Source organism: Lutra lutra, chromosome 6, assembly GCF_902655055.1.
Source record: "Lutra lutra chromosome 6, mLutLut1.2, whole genome shotgun sequence".
NCBI classification, from domain to species: Eukaryota; Metazoa; Chordata; class Mammalia; order Carnivora; family Mustelidae; genus Lutra; species Lutra lutra.
The window spans coordinates 28,424,161-28,447,700 of record NC_062283.1 but is presented as its reverse complement, the minus strand read 5'-3'; the positions used below and the strand labels follow the sequence as shown (position 1 = coordinate 28,447,700).

At 45.4% G+C, this 23,540-nt stretch overlaps 1 protein-coding gene across 3 annotated transcripts; it reads left to right on the top strand.

Moving 5' to 3' along the window:
- Positions 1 to 214: 214 nt before the first annotated feature.
- On the top strand, positions 215 to 18,060 carry PPP1R10 (protein phosphatase 1 regulatory subunit 10). 3 transcript variants are annotated; one of them, XM_047732248.1, is made up of 21 exons: positions 215 to 370; positions 592 to 1,118; positions 7,221 to 7,338; positions 7,982 to 8,068; positions 8,225 to 8,360; positions 8,879 to 8,930; positions 11,901 to 11,978; positions 12,118 to 12,291; positions 12,505 to 12,610; positions 12,715 to 12,827; positions 13,417 to 13,517; positions 13,765 to 13,912; positions 13,990 to 14,148; positions 14,242 to 14,488; positions 14,657 to 14,720; positions 14,852 to 15,046; positions 15,197 to 15,272; positions 15,514 to 15,627; positions 15,780 to 16,037; positions 16,086 to 16,532; positions 16,807 to 18,060. In XM_047732248.1, exons 3-21 carry the CDS (start codon positions 7,232 to 7,234, stop codon positions 16,914 to 16,916), a joined length of 2,772 nt encoding a protein of 923 aa, XP_047588204.1. In that variant the 5' UTR covers positions 215 to 370; positions 592 to 1,118; positions 7,221 to 7,231; the 3' UTR covers positions 16,917 to 18,060. The 3 variants fall into 3 exon arrangements, with proteins under 3 accessions (XP_047588204.1, XP_047588205.1, XP_047588203.1); XM_047732249.1 differs by having other exon boundaries at positions 15,780 to 16,203; positions 16,348 to 16,532; XM_047732247.1 differs by having other exon boundaries at positions 15,780 to 16,532.
- Positions 18,061 to 23,540: the final 5,480 nt, after the last annotated feature.

The following is a 23,540-nucleotide window of genomic DNA, read 5'->3' as shown; positions in this document are numbered from 1 at the left end:
GACCGACATCTTCTCAATGCGCATGCGCCGGCCCGGTTCTACCAACCAGGGCAAGACGTGTTCTTGAAGACGGAAGTGGTGGAAGTAGAGGAAAGGGAGGTGCTAGACTCTCCAGTCACGCGCTCGTAAGCGAGGGGGGCCAGGAAGGAGGCGGAAGAAGGAACGGGCGGGGAAGGGGCTGAGCGAAGGTGAAGGAAGGATAGCCAATCAGCTAGCGAGTTGTCTTTCGGGTTGGCCAATGAGTTCACGCCTCGCGCACAATGTCTCGCGACAAGGGCGTTTCACTAGCATGTTTGGGCGCGTTGGGCGGCGTCCGGGTATAAAAGACTCCGCCCGAGCAGGCAGCCGCCATTCTGGGGTTCGTTTAGAGGTAAGTTTGGGTGTTTTGTGGGTTGGTGGGTAAAGTTTTGTTGAGATCGTTGGATTGGGGAGGGAGTTAGGTTTGAGTTCTGATAAGGACCGTGGTTTATAGAAGGCGGCTGTGTCCGGGATAGGAAATCGGGGTGTTTGGAGACAACAGATACGGTACTTGGGTGTTTGAAGCTACCCGTATTGATTATATCTTTCTCCTTTGTGTTCCTTCTATCCCAGGTTTGAATTTTCTCGGAGAAAGACAGGCCGGCCACGAGGAAAAAAAGAAACAAGCCGCAGCACCACCTAAGCCCTTGAAAGGATCCTGAGAGAGGGGGGAAAGGGAAAACAGCAGCCACCAGCCCAACCACTTGTGTCTTCTACCCCTTCCCACCTATCTTGCCCACCCCACCAGCCCACGCTGCATGGGACTTGAAATCTGTGGCCGAAGGACCGTCACCACATAACTTCAAAAATAATCAACCACCCACCCTTCCCAAACCCACCCAAATTCACTCATCCAGCGTTTACTTTTTTGAATCCACTCAGAACTTTTTTTCTACGACCCCCCCTCCCTAAATGGAGTTGGGCGGGGGGAAAATGAATACTGAGTTGGCCTTCATTTTTTTAAGAGACTTTTTGATCCAATGAGGCCCCCCAAATAATCGAGTTTTGGGTCCTGGTTGGTTGGTTTTATTTTTTTTCTCCAAAATTTTAACCCCCTCCCCCCTGAGCCCGAGGTGCTGACGTCGCAAAAAAATTGGATAGTAAGTGTCGAATTTTCCAAAACCAGCCTTGCAACAAGAAATCAACGTTTCCCGTTGTGAAACCAAAAATAATGAGAGGAAGAAATGAGCCAATAGAACAAAGTAGAGAACTGGAGAAGGACCAAGCCGGTCACTTAATCTCCATTAAAAAAGGGCCTTTGGTCTAAACAGTCTTGTTCTCTCTCCCCTACCACCTACCTTCCTGCCCTGCTGCAGGAAAGGAAAGGGTGGAGGGAGGGCCAGCAAGTGAGGAATTTGATGGTTAACCCTTGGTAATCCAGCCAATTTCCAGACTGCCAAAGCCATAAGTGTTGCTTTTTATAAGGAGGAATGGTTAACTTCCTCTTGTTAGCAGTCTTCAAAAGGGTTAATGAGCTCACATACAAAAGATGGTGGATCTTGTGGCCCAGAAGTCCCACTTCTTTGTGTGTGAGACAAGCAGGGCGCCTTTCAATTTGCCAGATTAATAAGCAATCTGTACATAAAGATTGCAGGGTAAGGAGATGGGCAGAGAAGTAATAGCTGGCTGTGACTTTTTAAATTGTTAAATCCTCTCAATTTTAATGTAATTTGCTTGGGGTATATTTGTGTGGTTAAAATAGGTGGCAATCTAGGAATAAAGATTGCAAGACACTTAATTCAGTACAAAATATAATCTTAGTGCCAGTACATACAAGATAATGGGGAGGTAAAGAATGTTTTGTAATTGTTGCAGGTTGCATAGGTTATTTAAAAGCAAAAATGATTAACATTTTAACTTGATAACGTTTTGGTGGGTGGGAATACAGTCTAATAGGGGGTGTAAAGGTTGGGAAATGTGCAATTCAGGAGTATAATTTTTAAAAGCCATTTAGTGCAATTGAATGCTAGCTTTCTAAAAGATTTGTGTCGTTAAAAGGAATTTTTTCTTCCCTGCTTCAATATGGCGACTTTTCCTTGTCCTTTTGTCTTCCAAGCGGCGTTGCAGGTTGTGTCTTGGCCCATTTTTCTCCTGTCCTCCCACCTCAACCCTATTTGTTGAGAGGGGTCCAAGTCCTCCCCCCTTTCCCTTTATAGGGAGGATGGGGGTGGTCGACGGTAGCAGGTTGAATCTCAATTGGAAATTCAGTTCTTCCCCACAGAAAATTGTTCTTGTAAATATTTTAATTGGTTTTATTTTCACAACTTTCTTAACCAAATTAGGTCAAAGACCACTCAGGATGGGTGCTGGTTTGGGGTATTTTACTGAAAAGGGGTGTTTTCTGGTGTAACTAGCTGCCGGCAGTGCCGGGATAGCTTTTTTAAGTTTTCCTCTTCTCCATTACAAAATGGCGTCGTCCCTGCTTCTTTGTTGTTTTTTCTCCCCCTTTTGCCACCCAGAGCTTAGGGCCGCCCTAGAAACTTGGTCAAGGGGGAGGAGCAGCACGGAAAGGTGATGTAATCAGCTTTCTTCTCTCCACCCTCTTGAAACTCCACCCCTGAGCAGATGCTTTCTGGACTCCCTGTGCACGCTGCTGCTAGACAGGAAAAGACATTTACTTTACAATATCTTTTATAATCTTGAAAAAGCTTGTAAGAATTAGGTCTTGAAGTTGTCCATCTCCCGGGCAGCTCTAGTTTTTATATTTAACGATCAGAGCCTGTTGCTTTAATTTTCACCTTCCTTCACTCATCACAACTGCTTGGAAGTTTAACCCCGCTTCAGTTGCCAGGGGTGGAAAACCAGTCAAACCAACAATACTTTAAGACTGGGAGCCTTCTGGTGGTGTGTGTGAGAGCTGTGTGTATGTAGATCTTGTGTGGTGGGAGATAGTGGGGAAAGGAGGACTTGTGAAAGTGACTTGAATAGACAAATGGGGCCTAATGACACTGAATTGTGCCATTTCTGCTCAGGAACCAGTCCTTGGGCCTGCATTTTGTCGCTTTGTATAATGAGACTGGGGGAGGGTGGGTACTTCAAGACTTCTTTTAAATCACCCTTATTCCCACCTCTGGGTTTGGGGATAAACTCTTTGTGTTCAGTGCTGTATCACGTTCTCCAGTTGCGTAGCTCCTGTACTTTGGTACTAGGATGAGAAGTGAATAGGAAAGGAGGCGGCAGTTGTAAACTCAAGGCAGGGGGATGCGAGCTACGGTGTCTGGTAAGCAAAATCTTTCTGGTATTACATTTCACAACCTTCATTTCTTTTTTCCAAAGAGCCACCTTTTTTGAATTTCTTTTTTCTTCCCTTTAGAAAGAAATTCCTTAAAAACCATTAATGGCAGAAAAACGTCTTCTTCATTTTTCAACTTGACAGTGCTTTCGCAATGGGTGCATGTTCACAGCCATGCCCTATCTGAGGGTGGTATTGGGTGTCCTGTCCCTTCTCTATCTTCCTCTAACTTTTTCAAAGTCCAATCTTTGTCAAATTCTCCATATACTTCTCATTTTTTAAATTCCTGATTTGAAGCGTGGAGGTTCTAGGCAGAATTGGAAAGCCATTTTGTACAGCTGTCCTGTGGTAACTTGGTTAGACTCTCAGGGCTAATTTTCTGCTGGGTACAGATTCTCAAATTAGTACTTAGAACTTCTGGGTTGGGTGGGAGGGACTCTTCCACATGTCTATTGACCACAAGTTTTTTTTTTTATCTTTTAAGCAGTTTGCCATGTGTCTCTCTCTGCAGCATACCTTCCTTGGGAGCTGAATATTCCACCCATTGGGGTTCCTGATCTGTAGTGAACAGGGGATTTTTAAAGAAGATCTTCCTTAACATGGGAGATGGGGCAACAAGTTCTTCTAGGGAAACCACATCCATCCAGAGAACCTCGGAGAACCTGATCCTTGTAGTTTGTGGCCAGTTATATTCTGGAAGCCTTTGCTGGGGTTGGGTGATTTTACATCCTCACTGAAAAGCAAATAAGATTTTGGGGAGATCACTGTACCAGGTTTTCAATATAAGTTTGAGGGATAGGGGCTTACTACTTAGAGGTAAGACCTTGTGCATTACTTGAGAGACCTAATTTCAGTCCACTGAGTCTATTAGGACATAACCTCAAAACACCAAGAAAAGGGGAATTTCAGGGTTCAGATACAAAGCATTTTCATTTCCTGAAGTGCTAAGACTTCTAAGGTAAATTCAGACTCCTTCCTCTTGTTAATACGAGGGTTATGATTTGCATAGGGATTTTGTGCTGAACCAATTTTTTTTTTTTTTTTCGGTGATGGCTATGGGATAACTTTAGCCAAGCTAGGTATTTTTCACCCTGTTAATTGAATAACTCTCAAGTAAAAGTCATTTTGGAGGCAGGAGTTGGTGTCACTTAAGAATTTCTACGTTTCTCTCTGATAAGAAAGGTAGAAAATTCCCCAGAGCCTTGTGTTGTCAGTCAGTCGTGCTCATCTCTGCCTGCAAAATCCATAAGAAGGAATGCACAGCTTAGGACAAGGTGGAGATAAGGGGGGGTTCTTCCCCTCTCCCTGCCCCTTTTGTATGTTCTATCTTCAAGGAAATTAAAAACATATCATGCCCTAGATTATTTTTGTTTCCAGAAAGCTTCCTTTAGCATTCATTCCAGGTTCCAGAAAGGACTAGGAAATGACACTTGGTTACTGTCCCTCCTTCCCTGGTCAGCTCTGCGTTTTCCGCTGTAGGCCTGTGCCAGGAATTTGGGCTCTTCATTCCTTTCCAGTTGAGTGCCTTGTAGCTTCTTTCAAAATATACTGACTTTGAAGTAAGGAAATTTGGTTGTAATACACTTGGTATAGTCCTTAGTTTAAAATGAGTTAAAACTAATTTGCCTGCAGGAAAGCCATGAGAAAACCCATTTACATTTTGTCACGATTGGTACTTGTGAGACAAAACTTAGTTCTGTTAATTGTATTTCCAGAATACAAATAATAGAAAAATACTAGTGGGAAATGAATATTTAACATTTCTGCTTTGTCTTCTAGCTTACCATGACTATTCTTGCTTGTTGTGAATGGGGAAAAAGTTGTCCCTGGGTCTCATTCCCAGCAGAAGGCACTAGGCAGAATTTAGCTTTGTACTTGTTGGTCTCTTTCTGGGTATCGTTATTCTTTCTTCTCTCCCACCCTCTTGTGTGAAGAGGAACAGTTGAGTTCAGGTGACACCTTTTGAGTTTCTGAAGGAAGTAGGGGTAATACTTTTGTTGGCTCAGCTTGTACTTGGATGTGCAAAAGTAGTTCTCCAAGGTGATGTATATTGGGTTTGAATCAGTTGGGTCAGCAGTATTTGTCCTGGTGTGGGGGGGTGCTGGTTTGAATTGATGTTAATTTAATTGAAGTCTTTTTGTCAAATTGTGTATATTGTGGTTGCTGTTATGTATTACTTTGGATTCACTCACTGCTTTTCCAGTTTCCAGTAGATGGGAAATCTGTTTTATCCTTTTGTTGTATCTATGTATGTATCTCTTGCTATAGTGTCCATATACCACTCTATGGTGTCTTACTACATGGAAGAATGCCTTTCTCCCTGTGTCTGTGTCTGTAAGAATCACCACATTTCAGTGGATTTGGCCCATGGGCTTCTAATCTTACCCAGTATTCTACTTCAGTGTTTTTCTTCTGACCTCAGGTTCTACCTGTCCTTGTGGAGGTTCCAGAGCAGCAGCAACAGCACACTTAATCCAGATTTGCTCACCTCAGCATTTTTTTTTTTTTTTTTTTTAAACCTCATCTTTCTGTCTGTATTCAGCCCACAGGTATGGTCTCAAGAACCAGCCTCTTCCCTGCTTCTGCTGCTGCTTCGCTAGGTTGTTGGGACCTATCTGTTTAGAAATTTATTGGCCTTTTTGTTGGGAGGACTAAAAGGTTGAGATTGTTATGCTTGTTTTTCTTTTTAGAACAAATTTTTGTTATAAGAAATTTGTTCTCTTTTCTGCACAAAAATCTGCACAAAACACAGTTTGTAAAACATGGATATTCCCACCTTTCTGCTGGGATTATGTCTGTTACCTGTACTATAAGTAGGAGGCAAGAAATTGTTTTCTTCTTGATTCCTTTCTATCCAGCCTTAACCTTACATTCGAAACGCAGATAGTACCCAGGTGGCTTTCTTTTTCGGTTCTGAGAATCCCATGTTTAGAGGCATAAAAATCACAGAGCTACATTGATTCTAAATTACCTTGGGTTTTGGCCTAGAAATTGCTTCACACTTTATCCTATAACAGCAGTTTAGCTTTTAATGAGTTCTTTTTCTAATCTGGTCTAAAGTAGCTATTTAAAATTTAATGGCATTTTCCCAGCTTCTAGTTTTATTCCATTCTTTTTGGCTCTCTGGTCTTTCTTTTGGGGATCTTGGATGGTGGTGTGATTTTGAAGGGGAGTAATCAGATTTGCATCTTTGCTTTTGAAATCACAAACCAGTCTTAACTTTAAAACAATAAAATTTGTGCAGTATTTGGTTAATGAGTGACAGTTCTGTTCAAGGCTTAGGAGTGCCTGCTTGATTTCCTTTATATCCATTTGTCTCCATTTCTGGGATCTATCCACAACTCTCTTGAGGGAAAGATTATGTTTCAAGTTTTTATCACTCACCAACTGATCGTCACTTCAACTGATTGTCTCCTGGTGCAAGCAGAGCATACTCTACTGCTGGAGGTCATTGTGATTCTTAATAGGTAAAAAGGAACTGACTAATCTTAGAAGATATTTAGCCCAAGTGTCTGAAATTGTACCAGTTCTTAACAAGCTATACTTTTCTCCCCCCCAAGCCAGATTTATCAGCAGCTAAGAAGAAATAAGACCTAACAATAAGCAAGAATACCTTGGAATGTTGAGTGTTTTGTTATGGAAACTTGACTCAGTCCTAGTACAATTTAGTGAAGTTCAGCTATCTAGGAAGGATGTAACCAGGAGGGAGAAAGGTGTGCTGCCCAGTCCTCCAGTCTTAATTGTCTTCCCATTCAGTCCTCTCCATGCTTAACTTACCAGGGCTTTTTTTTCTCTGTGGTAATGATGTTTTGATTTTCTCTTACCTGGAAAATGGTGAGTGTAGTTGAATATAGATTGAAGAATTAGTCACAAATTTTTATCAACTCTACAAATGGAATTTATTTGAGGGTATAGTGGGACTGTCCTTGCCACCCATTTATTCTGTGGGTTTATTTTGTCCTTGTCTTAGAAACCTTGATCATGGGTTCGGGTCCCATAGATCCCAAAGAGCTGCTCAAGGGCCTGGATAGCTTCCTTAACCGAGATGGGGAAGTTAAGAGTGTGGATGGGATTTCCAAGATTTTCAGGTGAGTCTGCCTATTTTTGGAGTCATTGTGAGTAGAGGATATTTTATGTTGAAATACGACTGTAAATAGGAATGACCGTTTTTGGAGGGGGAGAGAGTGAGTCAGTGAAATAAGATCGGTATCCAATAATTTTAGACTACGTGATAGAAAAAGGTGATCCCTTGGTTCCTCACCATAATGGAATCTGGGTTTGGATGTCCACAGTCTCGAAGTCATGCTTTGGAAGGAAGGGAGCAGAAGAGCCAGGTGACAGAATTTTTGGTTCTGTTCTGGGTCACATTCCATATACCCAGACTGCCATTTTCCTTCAGGGATTCTCCAGTTTCCCAGGGGAAGGCAAAAGACCAAGCCAGTCCTGAACAGACTATGAATGGATGGCTGTTAGTGCTAGCATTCTTAACTGGGAAGCAGAATCAAGTGTGTCCTGTGGGTTAGAAAAGCAGTGATGCTCACCTCCCCAGATCAGAGACCTCGGTGTCCCTTCAGTTGTCTTCCATCCCATCCCCCAGAGGCTTGTGTGACTTTCCTGCTCTGTGGCAAAGTCCCAGTCATAGGGATTTTTAGGCACTCCCACAGATCAGAGATGCTTCTGTTGAAAGAAGAGGCTCTTGCTCCATTTCTAACCTTAATATCTCTCCTACAGCCTGATGAAGGAAGCACGAAAGATGGTGAGTCGATGCACTTACTTGAACATTCTCCTGCAGACCCAGTCACCAGAAATATTGGTCAAGTAAGTGGGGATCTGGGTGTCTGGGCTGGGAAGATGTACATAGAAGGTGGGAGAGGGTGCAGGGGGTTCCTAGGTCATTGATGGGGGAGTAGGAGTGTGGGATGTGGCACTCCAAAACCTGGAAAGGGCATTACAGATTCTCCTACCTGCCTGCAGGTTTATTGATGTTGGTGGCTACAAGCTTCTTAACAATTGGCTGACCTATTCAAAGACAACGAACAACATTCCCCTCTTACAGCAAATTCTACTGACCCTGCAGCACCTCCCGCTCACTGTGGACCATCTCAAGCAGGTACCTTAAGTCTCTACAACACTAGTGCTTCCTTTTTGCTTTAGCCTGGTAGATAAAATACATGGAGTCTGATGTGGCAGTCTTGGGCCTGTGCAGGAGAGCAGTAGAAAAAGTAGGAGTTTAGGATCAGAAGACTTGGTTTATGTCCATTAATAGGTTTGTGGTTGGGGTAGTTCAGGTATTTGAGCCTCAGTTTTCTTGTCTTTCATTGGGAATGAATGCCCCTACCTACACTGGTTGTTTTAAGAATTAGGTTTGTATGCCTCCAAAGGTTTTATAAATGGTAAAGTACAAGAGTAGTGGTGGTCACAGTTAGGGACTGTTAAGAAATTGTGGGCAGGGCGCCCAACTGGCTCAGTTGGTCTTGGGGTTGTGGGTTTGAGCTCCTGCTTGGGTGTAGAGATGACTTTAAAAATAAAATCTCACAAAAAAGAAATTGTGCGTGAGTTTGTGCAGTTCTTCGCTCCAAGAGGACTCATTTTCCTCCTTGTATTTAACTTTGTCCCCATCTCTCACAGAACAACACAGCCAAACTGGTGAAACAGCTGAGCAAGTCCAGTGAGGATGAAGGTAGGGGCCAGCCCTTCCTCATGACTGCCTCGTTGTTCTTTTCTTTTCTTTTCTCTTTTTTAAGATTTTATTTATTTATTTGACATAGAGTGAGATCACAAGTAGGCAGAGAGGCAGGCAGAGAAAGAGGGGGAAGCAGGCTCCCCACTGAGCAGAGAGCCCGATGCGGGGCTCCATCCCAGGACCCTGAGATCGTGACCCGAGCTGAAGGCAGAGGCTTAACCCACTGAGCCACCCAGGCGCCCCACTCTTTGTTACTGTTGTGTCTTACTCCTATCCTTGAACTGTCCTGTCACTCCTTGCTACCTCACTATACTTTTCTCTTTCTTTTAAAAATTGAGACTCTCTAATCTTTCTCCCTTTCCTGTTCTGAATTCCGAATGGGATTTGTCCATTTCTCTACTACTGAATGTAAGACGAGACCCCATACTTAGCTGATGCTTACTATCTCTTGGTGTAAAAGGTATATACTTAAACTTCTTTGGAGAAGATAGTGTCATCCTAGAGAGTGTTGTCATCATTTCCTTTTATTTTTCTAAATAAATATATCATATTCTGGGACCTTCAGTGTGTAATAGACATATAGTACTACCAATAAACACCTTCCTTTAGGACATGGGCAGAAAGAGTCCTGACTGCTGGAGTAGATCATAGCTTTGTTAGCAACAGAGTCTTTCTTTTTCTTAAGACAAAGGGTATTGGAGCCCTTGGCAAGGATCATACGGTTCTGGCATAGACAGGGCCTGGCTCCAGAAAAGGCTTCACGACCTTTTTTTTAATGAAGAAAAGGGTTTATACCCAGTGTACAAACCACTAGCACAAAACACTAGTATCACACATGTGAACAATATTCTAGCAGAGCTAATCCCTGATCAGAATATAGGCTTATTCTTTTGTCTAAAGGGAATGGTTTGCCAGGGCCTTTTGGAAAGAGGCTTTGGCAGTTTGGTATAGAAGGAGCATGTAGGGTGCCTGGGTGGCTCAGTGGGTTAAGCCGCTGCCTTCGGCTCAGGTCATGATCTCGGGGTCCTGGAATCGAGTTCCGCATCCGGCTCTCTGCTCAGCGGGGTGCCTTTTTCCCTCTCTCTGCCTGCCTCTCTGCCTACTTGTGATCTCTCTCTCTCTGTCAAATAAATAAATAAAATCTTAAAAAAAAAAAGGAGCATGTAGGCCTGGGGAAGCCTATCTGAAGTTCTTTAGCTATAGAAGAAAACACTGGGAACGTTTACCAAGATAAGGGGTTTAACAGTGTTTAAGTGAAAAATGTTCTCTAGCTTTCCATTCTTTTTTATTCTTGGTTTTAGGTTTTTTTAAATACTGACCACTTCTGTTTTTGTGACATAACAGAGTATATTGAATAATAATTCATAATGTAACACATACTGTAGAATTTCCTTTTAAATCATTGCTCATCTCTTATTTTTTCATTTTCAGGTATAGTGTTCCTTGTTTTCCCATTGTCTCAGTTGTGTTGCCACCTTTGAATACAGCTTTAATTGTTCTGTTACTTTCTTTGAATACTGAAATTTGTACATTCCTTATGGACCTTAAAGTCTCACTAGACCATAGTATCAGTTGGTCCAAAAAGGTTTAGGATATCCCTGTATTGGGGATGCACTGGAGTTCATGTTGCCTTAAATATAGAAATTGCTAGTTGTATATTTGAAAAGTTAGTGTTTATGGGGCGCCTGGGTGGCTCAGTGGGTTAAAGCCTCTGCTTTCGGCTCAGGTCATGATCCCAAGGTCCTGGGATAGAGCCCCACACCGGGCTCTCTGCTCCGCGGAGAGCCTGCTTCCTCCGTTCTCTCCCTGCCTGCCTCTCTTGCCTACTTGTAACCTCTGTCTGTCAAACAAATAAATAAAATCTTTAAAAAAAAAAAAAAAGAAAGGAAATTAGGGTTTAATGTTTTCAACAATCTCATTACCAAATAAGTCTATATGTGGAAATGTTGGCAAGAGGCTGGTGCCGTAGGTAAGAGCTGTTCTTTGCCAAGTACAAAAGGCAAGAGTTGAAGGGGTTTTTGTGTTTTTTTCCTGTATATTTGGAAACACATTTTTGTCCTCTAAATTCTCTGTCCAACTTTTTTCTCTAAATAAACAATACCTTCCCCGTCCCTAAAGTGGTCTGTTTTAAGCTCTTCGCCTTTGCTACATTTAATTCATTTTTTTAAAGCCATTAATCACTAGTAACACTCTAGGAAAAAAGGTGGCTTAGGAAATCTTTTATAAGATGGATCTAAATCTGTTCCTTGAAACTTTGTTTGCCTTTAGGTAGGACAACGTAGAGTAATACTGTTCTTAGCTTTTCAGATACTTGAACCCTGCCTATTTCTTGATTTTAGTTTCTGTTCTTTTAAATGGTTAGCAGAAGAGCATCGGCACTGGCTTCATTCTGGTGCTTTCTAGCTTTCTGACTCTGATCTTTATGCTGCTGTGTGTCTGTGAAAGAGGAATAAAAATCTTCAAGTTATAACAGCCACGTGAGATACATGTAAAACAACTGATGTAGTTTTTTATAATGTACCTTGTTGTAATTAATGTGTCATCTTCCCCTCCAACCCCCCCCCCCCACTAGATTGGAATAGAAGACTACCATGTGATTCATTGTTCCATTTTTTTTTTTTTTTTAAGATTTTATTTATTTATTTGACAGAGAGATCACAAGTGGTCAGAGAGGGGGAAGCAGGCTCCCTGCTGAGCAGAGAGCCCGATGCAGGGCTCGATCCCAGAACCTAGGATCAGGACCTGAGCTGAAGACAGAGGCTTTAACCCACTGAGCCACCCAGGAGCCCCTCATTGTTCCATTTTTAAGAGTTTGGTTTTTGAGCCTATCTCATGTTGTTAAAATTCTTTGTTACTTTTTCTGTTATACAGATTTTCATAGTATATCTTTAAACATCCCTGTTTTCTGTTATTGGAAGAAAATATTTTTAGCTACTTAGGCATTTCCCCTTATACCCTCACCTGCAGAGCTCCGGAAATTGGCTTCAGTCCTTGTCAGTGACTGGATGGCTGTCATCCGCTCCCAGAGTAGTACCCAGCCTGCTGGTAAGCTCCTTAGTCTTTTATCCCTCGTATTTCTTTCTTTCCCACTGGGACATGGCCTTCAGTGCCTTTAGCCTGCTTCACCTCTTAATAGTGTTTCTCTTCAAGTAAAATCCTTTAATGCTTTGTATTTTCATAACAGAGAAAGATAAGAAGAAACGTAAAGAAGAGGGGAAGAGTCGAACCACCCCTCCTGAGCGACCCTTGACTGAGGTGAAGGCTGAGACCCGGGCCGAGGAGGCCCCGGAGAAAAAGAAAGAGAAGCCCAAGTCTCTTCGAACCACGGCACCAAGTCACGCCAAATTCCGTTCCACTGGTAGGGCTGTTGGCTGGTCTTGGGAAGGTCTGTGGGCAGATGTACACCTAGGACTTTGTAGTGGATTAGCGGATTTATGATAGGGCACACATATGGAAGAAGGAGCATTAGTGGGTGAGGCTTGGGTTGGATGAAGATTTAGGGTTGGACCAGGGAGGAAGAGTTAAGAGAGTGGGAGGGAGTTCAACCCCAACAGCATGTTTCTTCCCACAGGGCTAGAGCTGGAGACTCCATCTTTGGTGCCTGTGAAGAAGAATGCCAGTGCAGTGGTGGTTTCTGACAAGTACAACCTTAAACCCATTCCCCTCAAGCGTCAGAGGTATGGACCACATTTCTGCATGGGTTAGGTCTGTGGATATGAGGGAGAAGAAGGGGCAAGTCAGAGTGAGTCAGAGATGTTGTTGACAGTTCCTCTTCTGACAGCACCACAGTTGCTCCAGGAGATGCTGCACCCCCTGCAGAGAAGAAATATAAGCCACTGAACACCACACCGAATGCCACCAAAGAGATCAAAGTGAAGATCATCCCACCACAGCGTGAGTCTAAAGAAGAAGAATGCACTTTGGGAGCAAACTCTTAATGAGAATGAATGTTGAGGGGTGGGTCAGGGATGGATTTCTTGGTGACTTAATTTTTGCACCTCTGGCGGTCCCCTTTCATAGGATTACTTAAAAGTAATTTTAGAGATGAGTCTTAGAGTTGTGCTATTCAGTGACTGATTAGGGATACCCCCAGCTTTGGGATATTCTGTCTTGTCCATGTGGGCTGCCTTCTTCAGTTACCTGAACTCTAATTCATACTCAAAGGGTCGGTTGCTTGCCTTTAAAATTTTTAAAAGAAAGGGCACCTGGCTGGCGCAAGTGGAGGAGCATGCAACTCTTTATCTCCAGGTTGGGAGGTCAAGACCCACGCTGGTTGTAGAGATTACTTAAAAACAAAATAAAAAATAGAATAACAAGAATTTCTTATGTGAATCCAGCATATACTTCCTAGTTACCTTGAACTTACTATGTCCTCAGTCGTGGCAGGGTCTCCATTGGCCCATTTCCTGCCCAGACTTTGTCTATAGGAATAGGATTGTGAAAGAGGTCTGATGATTCCATTTTATGCTTTTTCCTTTTGTAGCCATGGAGGGCCTGGGCTTTCTGGATGCACTCAATTCAGCCCCTGTTCCAGGCATCAAAATTAAGAAGAAGAAGAAGGTGCTGTCACCTACAGCTGCCAAGGTATGAGCCCTAGGCCGTAGGTGTGAGTGACAGGGTATCAAAAGTAAAGTAGAAGGAAGGGCTCAGCACCTGGCAGTGGTTGGGGAGGACAACAAGATGTGGACTGTGGTGGAGGTGGTGCAGGGTTAGTAGTATGACAGAATCTTCCTTTATAGGAACTCATGGGGGATCCTAAGACCCCGGACTAATTGCCTTACCTTAACCTTGTTTCACATCAGCTCATGAACTTCTTTTTCTTTCATAATAGCCAAGCCCATTTGAAGGGAAAACGAGCACAGAACCAAGCACAGCCAAACCTTCTTCCCCAGAACCAGCACCTCCTTGTGAGGCTATGGACACAGACCGCCCAGGCACCCCAGTTCCCGCTGTTGAAGTCCCAGAGCTCATGGATACAGGTGAGTCTAGAAATTGGTTCAGGTCTGGGGGTTTTCTAAAAGGACGGACCTTGGTCTGAAACCTCTCCTGCTTACAGCCTCTTTGGAGCCAGGAGCACTGGATGCAAAGCCAGTGGAGAGTCCTGGAGATCCTAGCCAGCTGACCCGGAAAGGCAGGAAGAGGAAAACTGTGACGTGGCCTGAGGAGGGCAAACTGAGAGAATATTTCTATTTTGAACTGGATGAAACTGAACGAGGTGAGCGGTCAAGATTTTTGTGTAGTAAGTGGGCATAGGGAGTTTAAAAAGGACTGGGTTGTGTTTACTTTTTTTTTTCCTCCTTGCCAATAGTAAATGTGAATAAGATCAAGGACTTTGGTGAGGCTGCTAAGCGAGAGATACTGTCAGACCGACATGCATTTGAGACGGCCCGGCGTCTGAGCCATGACAACATGGAGGAGAAGGTGCCGTGGGTGTGCCCGCGGCCCCTGGTTCTTCCCTCACCGCTTGTCACCCCTGGAAGCAACAGCCAGGAGCGATACATCCAGGCTGAGCGGGAGAAAGGAATCCTTCAGGAGCTCTTCTTGAACAAGGAAAGGTGAGCAAAAGAATGTGGGCATGAACCATGGTCTTGTTAAATACTTGGACTCCTGAGGGGAACATTCCCTGGACTAATTCAGAGGTGGGTGGGGGCTAGGAGGGAATGTGAAGGGTTGAATAAGTAATTTGTCACTTTTTTCCCCATCACCTTTGGTGTTCCTAATAGTCCTCATGAACCTGATCCTGAGCCCTATGAACCTGTACCCCCGAAGCTCATCCCCCTAGATGAGGTGAGCACATGCTATGTGGTGGTGGAGGGTGTGATCGATTTTAATGTGTCTTTTGACAATTCATTTCCATTTCAAATGGAATGTGTCTTCATTCTTTCAAAGTTAGTCCTGATTATTCTCCTGTTTTGCAGGAATGTTCCATGGATGAGACCTCATATATTGAGACTCTCGAGCCTGGGGGAGCTGGTGGCTCACCTGATGGGGCAGGTGGCTCCAAGTTGCCCCCTGTCCTGGCCAATCTCATGGGAAGCATGGGTGCTGGGAAGAGCCCCCAGGGTCCTGGAGGAGGAGGCATCAATGTCCAAGAGATCCTCACCTCCATCATGGTATGAGCCCACCTTCCTCTTTTCCAGTTTCTCTGGAATCTTTTTACCCCAGTACTCATCTTCTCACTTGGTTCCTCATCTGGCTCTTTTCTCTGCAGTTGTTACCCTTGCACTCTGTTGACCTTGTTCTTTATTCATCTTACCTTACAGGGTAGCCCAAATAGTCATCCCTCAGAGGAACTGCTAAAGCAACCAGACTATTCAGACAAGATCAAGCAGATGCTCGGTAATCACCAGGGCCAGTCCTGGAGCCTGGGGGAGGAAGCCTACTGCAGAGTTGAGGGCGAGCAGGGAGCAGGGTTTACAGACAGTGGTGAGCAGGGGTATTACTGCTGGTTGGGAGGGCAAGACTGGACAGAGCATTGCTTTGCCAAGTTGGTCTGAGAGGGCCAGAAAGGCACACCTAATTAGGAAGTCATGCCACTCTTCTAGCATCCTCTTGTTCTACTTTTTTTCTTTTTTAATAGTGCCACATGGACTATTAGGCCCTGGTCCAATAGCCAATGGTTTTCCACCAGGAGGCCCTGGGGGCCCCAAGGCCATGCAGCACTTCCCCCCTGGGCCTGGGGGACCTATGCCAGGTAGGTGATAGTGAGAGGTTGGAATGGGTTTACTTAATTTTGGCCTGGTAATAATGTAGGTTTGACCCAAAGGTGGGAGGCGGTTTAGGGTGGGAGAGGACCTCCCTGAGTATAACACATAACTGATAACTGTCTTTTTTTTTCCTTAACAGGTCCTCATGGAGGCCCTGGTGGGCCAGTGGGCCCACGTCTCTTGGGTCCCCCACCCCCTCCACGAGGGGGTGATCCCTTCTGGGATGGCCCAGGTGACCCCATGCGGGGGGGCCCAATGCGGGGGGGCCCGGGACCAGGTCCTGGACCATACCATAGAGGCCGCGGTGGCCGAGGAGGAAATGAACCTCCTCCTCCTCCTCCCTTCCGGGGGGCCAGAGGAGGTCGCTCTGGAGGAGGACCCCCAAATGGACGAGGGGGCCCTGGTGGGGGCATGGTTGGAGGTGGTGGGCATCGTCCACATGAAGGCCCTGGTGGGGGCATGAGCAGCAGCAGTGGACATCGTCCCCATGAAGGCCCTGGCAGTGGCATGGGTGGTGGGCACCGCCCCCACGAAGGCCCTGGCGGTAGCATGGGTGGAGGTGGGGGGCATCGTCCCCATGAAGGTCCTGGTGGTGGCATGGGCAGTGGCACCGGCCATCGTCCTCATGAAGGCCCTGGCAGTGGCATGGGTGGAGGCAGTGGACATCGCCCCCATGAAGGCCCTGGTGGAGGAATGGGTGCTGGAAGTGGACATCGCCCCCATGAAGGTCCTGGACATGGTGGACCCCATGGCCACCGGCCTCATGATGTGCCTGGTCACCGAGGCCATGACCATCGAGGGCCACCACCTCATGAGCACCGTAGCCATGATGGCCCTGGCCATGGAGGAGGTGGCCACCGAGGGCACGATGGAGGCCACAGCCATGGAGGAGGTGAGAATGGTTCCTGCTCACTATGTGGCTTTTGATGTCCCATGCAAGTTTTGGGGGAGCATCACTACGCTGGGTATGCTAGGCCAGACATGAAATCACCCTATTTTCTGTATGTCTGGTAGTTATTACCTTTTGGCCTTCCCTCAAATCCATAAGATTCCATGTCTCCCTGAAAGATCGTTTTCGGGATGCTATGGACAGGGTGGGGATGGGGCTGCGAGGGTAGCTTTGACCTCTTAGCCATGTTCTAACGATTCCACCATCATTCCCACAGACATGTCCAACCGCCCTGTTTGCCGACATTTCATGATGAAGGGCAACTGCCGCTATGAGAACAACTGTGCCTTCTACCACCCGGGTGTCAATGGGCCCCCCCTGCCCTAGGGACCACCTCCTCTGCCCCACCCACACACACCCCTGTGGACTGCAGCCTTGCTCCTTCCACCCTCTTATGGCTTCTGTGAGGCCCACATTCCCCTGTCCCCAGCTGATGAGGAGCCGGCCCCCTCAGTTCCCACCTGCTTGGGTTTCTGGGGGTTTTCTGATCACTGGTGCGCATTGATGTACATATTTTCCTCCAGTCTGGGGAGGAGAGAGACTGGATACATTCTGTACCCTGGACTGCTGAAGAGAAGACCCAGTTGGCTTCACTTTTTGAGGAGATTTGCCCTATACCCCCAAACCCCTTTCCAGTATTACCCTTTATGCCTGAGAACCTAAAGCTGGTTATCCTGGAGAACACCTCTACTCTCCTATTGTGGGTCCTCCACATGCACACAGAACTGACACGGGATCAGCTGCACTTATGAAATCATCCCAGCCAAGTTCATTCTTCTCATGGGGTGGGGAGATGGTAAAAGGGGTATTATATACCCCACTGCACTGAGAGGGCTCAATCAGGCTGGATTTGAGTTCTGGAATACATCATCCCCACTTCCACCTTGACACAGGCTTTCCATTGAGTCCTTTCTCAAGTAAGACTTTGCAACCTTCTGTGAACACCCAAGTCTGCATCATGGGTCTGCTAGGTTCATTGATGGTCAATTCACATCTGCATCCAGTGGAAGTTGTAGCTGGCATAGGCCAGGCTGGTGGTGTTGGCCCACCCTTGCCTGTAGCTATTCTGGAAACTAACATTTCAGTGAGACCAGCTTTTCATCAACTTGCCGGGCACTCTGGGCCTGACAGTCACACTACATGCACTGCCTTCAGGAGTTGGCGTACTCTGCCCCCACCTGGAACTTTGTCGGTGTGAAGCCTCTGGCTCCCTTGCCCTGTCAGCCACCTCTGAGTCCCACCAGGTGCCTTCCTGGGTGGGTGCCGCAAAGCTGACGCACCTTTCCCCAGCCCTCTCCTTCCCAGGTTTCGGCATCAGTTGTTTTCTATGAAAACAGTGGATTGGTTGGCTTCTGTGCAGGGTCTTGGGTTAGAGCCACGATGGATTTGAGGGATGAGTATTTTTTTTCTTTTGGTTTTGTATATTTTGTACATTAATAATAAACAGTGGAAAGAGAAGCAGCTTATTTAACCCCTAGTGTGTTTGGGCTCTTTGTTTAAAAAAAACAAAAAACCACTGTCTGCTGTCTTAAGTACATTAGTACAAACCTCTGTGGATTCAGTCCCTTTGAGGAGCTAAAATTGGTTCTGCTCTGAGGTCAGTGTGGGTATTGAGTGAAATACTGGTGAAAGAATTTTTTAAGATTTTAATTTGATAGAGATCACAAGGAGGCAGAGGCAAAGAGGGAGAGAGGAAGAAGCAGGCTCCCCGCGGAGCAGAGAGCCCGATGTAGGGCTCTAGGGCTCAGTCCCAGGACCCTGAGATTATGACGTGAGCTGATGGCAGAGGCTTTAACCCACTGAGCCACCCAGGCGCCCCTGAGAGAATATTTTGAACAGGGCACCTGGGTAGCTCAGTGGGTTAAGCCGCTGCCTTCGGCTCAGGTCATGATCTCAGGATCCTGGGATCGAGTCCCACATCGGGCTCTCTGCTCAGCAGGGAACCTGCTTCCCTCTCTCTCTCTGCCTACCTCTCTACTTGTGATCTCTCTCGGTCAAATAAATAAATAAATCTTTAAAAAAAAATATTTTGAACATAAAAGACCACAGGTACAAAGTAAATCCCATGGGTCAACATTCTTTGAGCAAGCCTTGGGACCTAGGCAAACAGCTTTTCACATTGCTGGAGCTGCTGTCAGTATGCGTGGACGTTCACTTCACCTCTAGTTGAACCTACCATCCCTATGGATTTGCCTAGGGAAGGAGTAAAGTGTGGGTGGGTGGAAGCAGCAGGGAGAGTGGAAGGAGGAAAACTCCCAAAAGCAGTTTCTGGGAGAAGGAAAAACTGGTGGCTCCTTTTTTTTTTTTTTTAACTGGTGGCTCCTTTTAAGAGCAGTTTCAGTGGATAAAGCAGCAAAACAGCTGCTCTTACCCCAAAAAGAGGCTCTGCAAAGCAGATGTCAGTAGGCCTACCACCTGGTGATGTTGAATATTTTTTTTTTTTTTAAGGATTTTACTTATTTATTTGACAGAGATCACAAGTAGGCAGAGAGGGTAGAGAGGAGGAAGCAAGCTCCCCGCTGAGCAGAGAGCCCGAAGTGGGGCTCGATTTCAGGACACTGGGATCATGACCTGAGCCAAAGGCAGAGGATTAACCCACTGAGCCACCCAGGCGCCCCTGGTGATGTTGAATTCTTAAGGACAGGTATTGAGGGTTTCGTTGATGGAGTAAGGTCTTGGAGACAGGTTTTGGAGATCAGAACATAGAGGGATAGGATTAACTTCAAATAGGAATTTCTGCTATTCTTGAAAATAGAAATTAAGATAGTGCATTTTTGGGAAGATGGGGCTCTAGGGGCATGGATTAAGAAGAGTGGTCTTCAGGCTAGCTCAGAGTTTTGAGCCCCATGTTGGGTGTAGAGATTAGGAAAAAAAAACTACAAACAGCTCATTTTGGGGCACCTGGCAGGTTTGGTAGAGCATGTGAGACTCCTGATCTCAGGGTCATGAGTTGGAGCCCTATGTTGGGCCTACTTAAAAACATTTAGGGTGCCTGGGTGGCTCAGTTGGTTAAGCAACTGTCTTTGGCTCAGATCATGTTCCTGGAGTCCTGGGATTGAGTCCTGCATTGGGCTTCCAGCTCCACAGGGAGTCTGCTTCTCCCTTCTGACCTCCCTTCTCGTGCTTTTTCGCACTCTCCCAAATAAAATCTTTAAAAAATTTTTAAAAAAGAACAGTTTTCAACCTAACATCAGAATCATCTGAGGGGCTTCTTAAAAGACATGAGGAATGGCGTCCAGCAAATTTTCTGATTCAGTAGGTGGGATGGATCCTGAGATTCTGCATTTCTAAGAAGTTCCCACGTGTTGCTGCTGCTGATCTGGAAAACACTCAAAACACATTGCCCTAGAACCCAAGTTTCTTGGCTGCTCTTTCCAGGAGTGGCCACAGGAGGGCCATAACCTCCTAAATTTCACAGGCCTCATTTACATTTAGCAAGGCCAACGGAGCTATTTTTATTTTCCCTTTGCCCAGCCCACCCAGACTATGCTCAGTCTGCCTATAGCAGCGCTCTGTGCACTTAGGACCTGAGAAGAGCCCCTAACATATGGGCCAAACTAAGAGGTAAATTATGAATGAAGAAGTGGTTGGCTCTGTCAGTGGAAGGTGTGACTCTGGAGCTTGGGGTTGTGAGCTGGAGCCCCACAATAGGGGTAGAGATTACTTAAAGTTTAAGAAAAGTTTTTTAAAAATAGGTAGTACCCAGTTCAAGGAGAAAAAATGAACAAACATGTCACGACCTAGTGGGTCATTTTCTGACTTGTGTTTCTATCTATGGCATCAGGCCACAAGAAGCTTTAAAGACAATTCAGCCATTTTTCTTTCAAATTCTCCATGAAAATCCAAAGTAACCTGTTAGAGATTTTTCTTTTCTTTTTTTTTTGGACAAGGCTGATCATCCTACGTTTCAGCCACTGACCCATTTCCACACCTTCACCAAGTTCCCATAGGCATTTCTCTCCATTTCAGCTGGTCTGTTCTGCTCCCATCCTCCTTGCTCCCCAAATACCCTTTCTGCTGTAAACATTCTGTCAATCCCTCCCCAGACACAGCAGTTCCATCTCCAATTCTGGATCACCATTGTTCTAGTTTTCACATTCCTACTCTTGGGCAGTAAACCTAATGTTGCAAAAATATGAAATCCTACCATCTTGGCTCAGTACAAATTGCTAGTACCAACTCAACACTTACTGCTGCTTGGCAATTCCTAAATCTTGACTGGCACCAAAACTCCTGAGTGAGCCCCATCAATGTAAGCACCACGTCCCCTTCACCTGAAAATACCTGAGTCTACATTATCTTTCTTAGAGAAGAGTAGCCCTTTTCCAAGGCCCAACCCTCCTCTCATCTCCTGTATCCTCCACCCAGCAACCAGAACAACTCTGTAAAAATGAAAACCGATCAATTCTCACCACTGTGAGAAATGGCCTCCCATTGCTCTTCAAACTGTATCCCCTCCCCATCAAGGCTTAGAGGCCCAGAGTGCCCTGGCCCCTACTTAAGTTCGAGTCACATATCTTGGCTATGTCAAGCTCTTCCCAGGTTCAGAGGCTCTGCACACTATGGTTTCTTCCCTAGGACTCTTCTTTCCCCACTCAGTTCCTTCACCACCTTCAGGGCTTGGCTTTAGTGTTACTCCCTGAGACATCTTCCTTATTCACGTGACTTAAAGATGACCCCCTACTTTCCTAGCGCCATGTTTCCTTTGGCATGCTCTAAAGGCACCATAGTTCCTATCTGCACTAAGAGACTCCCAGGTGATGCTCCTGCTGCTAGCCTGGGACACTTTGAAAGCCACTACCCTAGAACAGCTAGTTCAAGCCTCTCTGTTGTTGCATTTAGTACTGGCCGCACAATGGCAATTTCAGACACTCCCAGGCCTCCTTTGAGTGCTGTATGGCTACAGGACTCTCTACTAGTTTTCACTTTTCCAGTTGTAGTACTATTTCCTAGAACCCTGTGTGTTCCTAAAACACAGTGCTATTCTGGCTCTCAAGCCCCTCTAGGACTCATGCTTTGGTCACCCTCTCCACATTTTACACAAAGGGAAAAGGTCCAGGATACTGGAGTCAGATAAACAAGGACCATCATAAAAACAAAAACAAAACAAGGGCCATCATATCAGCAACACCCTCTCTGTTGAGGGTGGGTCACTGTGGGCAGGTCACTGTCCTGAGTCTTCATTAGGAAGGTGTGCAGGAGAATCTCTGCTTTTCAAAAACTTTTTTTTTAATTTGTTTGACAGACAGAGATCACAAGCAGGCAGAGAGGCAGGCAGAGAGAAGAGGGGAAAGCAGGATCCCCGCTGAGCAGAGAGCCTGATGCGGGGCTCGATCCCAGGACCCTGGGATCACGACCAGAGCTGAAGGCAGAGGCTTTAACCCACTGAGCCACCCAGGCGCCCCTCAAAAACATTTCTATGGTTATTATGTACCTTAGTCCATGATTTAAAGATAGCAAAACTTGCTTAAGAATAAAAAATTTAATTCTGTTAATGAAATTCCATTTTCCAGGCTTTGGGTTACCCATATATACTGTACCATGTAAACTGTGTGTTTTTATTTTTTATTTTTAAAGATTTTTATTTATTTATTTGACAGAGATCACAAGAAGGCAGAGGCAGGCAGAGAGAGAGAGGGAAGCAGGCTCCCCGCTGAGCAGAGAGCCCGATGCGGGACTCGATCCCAAGACCCTGAGATCATGACCTGAGCCAAAGGCAGAGGCTTTAACCCACTGAGCCACCTAGGCGCCCCAAACTGTGTGTTTTTAAAAGATTTGAGAAAGAGCGAGAGAGTGCACTCTTGTGTGCACACACAAGCAGGAGGATGGGCAGAGGGAAAGAAAGAATCCTAAGCTGACTATGCTGAGCAAGGAGCCCAATGCTGGGCTCAATCTCACAACCCTAAGATCACAACCTGAGCTAAAATCAAGAGCTGGGGCTCACAAGACCCTGGGATCATGACTTGAGCCAAAGGCAGCCGCTTAACAACTGAGCCACCCAGGCACCCCTTCTTTTTGCATTTAATTTCTATGCTGTTTTTCTTTTGGAGAAGGGGCAACCTTTTACCCATATTTAAGTGCATTATTAATAATTCCATTAAGTATGTATATTGAAGGAAAAGGTGCTATTTGTGTCCACGGACAGAAGCTGTTTTGGAGCATGTGAAGTGCTTGCAGTGAAATTAGATAAAAAACTTGAGGGGCGCCTGGGTGGCTCAGTGGGTTAAGCCTCAGCCTTTGGCTCAGGTCATGATTTTGGGGTCCTGGGATCGAGCCCTGCATCAGGCTGTCTGCTAAGCAAGGGAGCCTGCTTTCCTCTTTCTGCCTGCCTCTCTGCCTACTTGTGATCTCTGTCAAATAAATAAATAAAATCTTTAAAAAAAAATGAAATGGGGGCGCCTGGGTGGCTCAGTGGGTTAAGCCGCTGCCTTCGGCTCAGGTCGTGATCTCAGGGTCCTGGGATCGAGCCCCGCATCGGGCTCTCTGCTCAGCAGGGAGCCTGCTTCCTCCTCTCTCTCTACCTGCCTCTCTGCCTGCTTGTGATCTCTCTCTGTCAAATAAATAAATAAAATCTTTAAAAAAAAAAAAATGAAATGCAAAATTTTGGCATTCACTTTATAAATAACATGGCCACGTATTTTACATACCATCTAGACTACTGAACTGAAAATATTAAGGTAGAGTGTAGCATGAAACACATGTAACAAAAGCAAAAATTTAAAGCACTTTACAAAATAATTACATATCTACTCCCTTCACAACCTATGAGGTAGATATTTTTTATCATCTTCATTTTACAGATGAGGAAACAGGTACCAAGAGGTGAAATATCCTGTCCCAACATCATGCCATTAGTTTGAACCCTCACTCCCACTTTCTGTGACATATTTACTTCACGGAATTGTGGAAATTACTTTACACGAAACATCTTACTCAGGGGCTTGGTTCAAG